The sequence below is a fragment of the Myotis davidii genome, unplaced genomic scaffold (assembly GCF_000327345.1).
Source record: "Myotis davidii unplaced genomic scaffold, ASM32734v1 scaffold46, whole genome shotgun sequence".
Lineage (NCBI taxonomy): Eukaryota > Metazoa > Chordata > Mammalia > Chiroptera > Vespertilionidae > Myotis > Myotis davidii.
The window spans coordinates 3,781,224-3,784,883 of NW_006383006.1; the positions used below are offsets into that span (position 1 = coordinate 3,781,224).

General features: G+C 38.1%; 1 protein-coding gene across 8 annotated transcripts in view; it reads left to right on the forward strand.

Moving 5' to 3' along the window:
- Nucleotides 1–3,660, forward strand: part of TMEM87A (transmembrane protein 87A) — a 47,795-nt gene that overhangs the window by 9,858 nt on the left and 34,277 nt on the right. For all 8 annotated transcript variants that reach the window (XR_001512190.1, XM_006778058.2, XM_006778061.2 and 5 more), the window contains one exon: nt 946–1,059. Coding sequence is in view for 7 of the 8 variants with exons in the window: in XM_006778058.2 (XP_006778121.1) it covers nt 946–1,059 (114 nt within the window). In the remaining variant the exon portion in view is untranslated. The remainder of the gene's footprint in view (nt 1–945; nt 1,060–3,660) is intronic.

The window sequence follows — 3,660 nt, forward strand, 5'->3', positions numbered from 1 at the left end:
GGTAGCGTCGTACGCCAATTACCATTTTTCTCTTTTATTAGTGTAGATATACACATACACACACACACACACACGGGAAAAGATTCACAGCTATCAAAGTTGAAGAAACCCAAGTACTTATTTTACCTCACATCCCTCTGTTATCTCCATATTTGTTAGCTATATTATTTTTATGGTACCCTCCTCCCCTTTTCTCCCCCTTTCCAATCTGTTTACCTTTTTTTTTCCCCACCTTATTGGTCTGGCTAGAATCTCCAGTGTGATTTTGAGTAATAGTAGTAAGAGTGGATATCCTTATCTTCCTGATATTAAGAAGCAGTGAGTCTTTTACTGTTACGTATGATGTTAGCTTTAGGTTTTTGGTAGATGGCCTTTATCAAGTTGATGAAGTTCCATTTTATTCCTAGTTTGCTAAGAGTTTTAATCATGAATGGATGTTGACTTTTGACAAGTGATTTTTCTGCATCTGTTGAGATTGTAAAAATCATATATTTTCTTGTAACAAAACCCTCTGCAGTGGTTCTCAACCTTCCTAATGCCGCGACCCTTTAATACAGTTCCTCATGTTGTGGTGACCCCCAACCATAAAATTATTTTCGTTGCTACTTCATAACTAATTTTGCTACTGTTATGAATCGTAATGTAAATATCTGATATGCTATATGTGTTTTCCAATGGTCGCGACCCACAGGTTAAGAACTGCTGCCTAGCGTCTGTTTCCCAGTTTTACTAGAATTTTTAGAGGAACTACCCTTTCTTTAGAGTCTAACACTATTAGAGTCTAGGATACTATTATATAGAGCCTTTATTTGCTGTTAATTTAGGTGCTGTTAATTTTCAAAATAGTAAACCCCAAACTATATTTGTATAATAGGTGATCTATATGTTTTAAATATCTTACTTGTGAAAGTAAGTTAAGTACTTTGTATTTTTTAATTTTTCCAGACAGGAGAAATGGAGAAATATTTGGAAGACCTTAGGGAAAAAAAGGGCTTGTCTGGGAAATATCAAACGTCATCAAAATTGTTCCAGAACTGTAGTGAACTCTTCAAGGCACAGGTAATGTATGGTAGTAGTTGGAGGGAAATAGAAAAGATGAAAAAATGTAATGCCGGTATTTTGGGTGATATCTATTTCCTACTCCTCAGTTCTATCTTCTGACAGAAATGAGAAGCATGTTTTGATTGGTGCATAGCCAGTCACTTACATAATTTCTTATCATAAAAATGGATGTACTTTATTTTATAAAAAGCCAACCCCAATTTTTTTTATATTGGTAAAGATACATAACATAAAATTTACCATTGTAATAATTTTAAGTACACCATTCACATTGTTTTGCAATTATAACCACTAGTCATCTTCAGAACTTTTTAGTCTTCCTGAATGACACTTTATAACCATTAAACAATAACACCTACACACATGTTCCTGGTAACTATTCTACTTCCTGTCTCCATGAATTTGACTACTCTAGATACCTTACAGAAGTAGAATTATAACAATATTTGTTTGGCTCCTTGCACTTAATGAAATGTTTTCAAGGTTTATCCATATAGTATGTATCAGAATTTCTTTCCTTTTTAAGGCTGAATAATGTTTCCTTGTACATATATAACACATCTTGTTTATCCATTGATGGACATTTGAAATCCACAGTTTTTAATTATTTTGTCATCTCATCTAATTGATATATCCCCAGAAAAGTCAGCATTTTTAGATTTTATTGCTACAGACCTGAAGTGAAAGGGTTGAATTTTACACATATAAGTGGGATTTATATTATAAAATTATCTTCTCTTAGAAATAGGATTAGACACAAATTTTTAAACAAAAATATATCTTTTAATAAAAAATTATATATCTTATACGTGTTAAAAATAGTTCTGTAACCATAGCCTTTGCTTTGTGTTTACTAAATTTAAATACTGCTTCAGAATACTTAGCAAATTTCCTTGAAGAGGCAAGGAAGTTCATGGAGAGCTAGGTTTTCTGTCTAGTTACTAGAAGTAGTTTATTGATAAGGCTTTAATGAGTAATTAGTAATAAGCAAATGAAGTAATTGATAATTGAACTGTAAAGATTGAGTTCTTATTATAACTTGGATTTTATGGACTTGGAGGAAAAAGAAAATATCTTGTAGTGGTGGAAGAATGGTAGAAAAAGAAAACTAGGAACAATGTGATACTGAGTAGGGGGTTTTCTGTTTGTTCTCCAAATTTATCCTCCCCCACCTCCCCCCCCGCCCCCCCAGGAGAATCATTCAGCCTTTGCTGGATTTTATTGGGAAAACTACCTATTGTATACTGTTACCCGAAGTTTCCTAATTTTAGATCTATAATCTTTCCAGGGTGTTGGCATATACCCCTATTGGTAAGGTTTCCTCTCCTCAGTCTAATGTAGTGGTTCTCAACCTTCTGGTCCTTTAAATACAGTTCCTCATGTTGTGACCCAACCATAAAATTATTTTTGTTGCTACTTCATAACTATAATGTTCCTACTATTATGAATCGTAATGTAAATATCTGATATGCAGGATGGTCTTAGGCGACCCCTGTGAAAAGGTCGTTCAACCGCCAAAGGGGTCTTGACCCACAGGTTGAGAACCGCTGGTCTAATGTAACAGTTGAAATACGTGCTCTAATTACTCAGGAAGGAAAATGCCTCACTTGCTGATAACTGGTAAGAAAGGTAAATGTTATAATTAGAGTAGGTTTTTTATAGCTAGGGAGTGTGTGGCGGTGGAAGGAGTAGTGGACCAAAGAATTAGGAACCTTAGGTTCAAATCCAAAGCTTTGTAGCTTTGAGCCACATTTTCCTTATCTGCAGAATGATGGGGAACTATAAGATCCCTCTATCCAAGCATATATCTTTTATCTAAGGTTTGGCATTCTTAAATATCTATAATTCTTACAGCAGAATTGAGTGGCCAGTTTGCTTTGGTAGTATTTTTAGTTCTCAGCAGGGTTTTATTCACTCGTTTGTGGTTAATTGAAAATCTTTTGTTTGTCAATGTCATCTATACTAGTAAACGAGTAATATGCTAATTAGGGTGGATGTCTTTTGGATGACCTTCCGGGCGTTTTTCCAGACAAAGCTGCAGTGGCTGCAAAGGGCCGAGGTTCAGGCTAGCAGTGGCAGCAGCAGTGGGGTACTGGGGGCGGCACCTTCCCCTGATCCACCAGGTCGCCTCCCGCAGAGGGAGGCCAGACTGCAGCTTAGGCTGGGGGCCGAGGGAGAGGAGGTTAGGGGCGATCAAGCTGGCAGGGGGTCAAGGTAGGGGCGATCAGGCTGGCAGGTAGAGGCAGTTAGGGGCAATCAGGCAGGCAGGCGAATGGTTAGGAGCCAGTGGTCCTGGATTGCAGAGGGTGTAGGCCGGGCTGAGGGACTGTCCCCACCCCCACCCCACCCCGCATGAATTTCGTGCACTGGGCCTCTAGTATAACATAACATAACATATCATAACATAACATAACATATCATAACATAACATATCATAACATAACATAACACAACATAACTAGAGGCCCAATGCACAAAATTTGTGCACTAGGAGGGAGTGGGGTCCTTCAGCCCGGCCTGTGCCCTCTCACAGTCTGGGACCCCTCGGGAGATAACAACTTGCTGGCTTAGGCCCGCTCCCGGGTGGCAGAGGGCGCG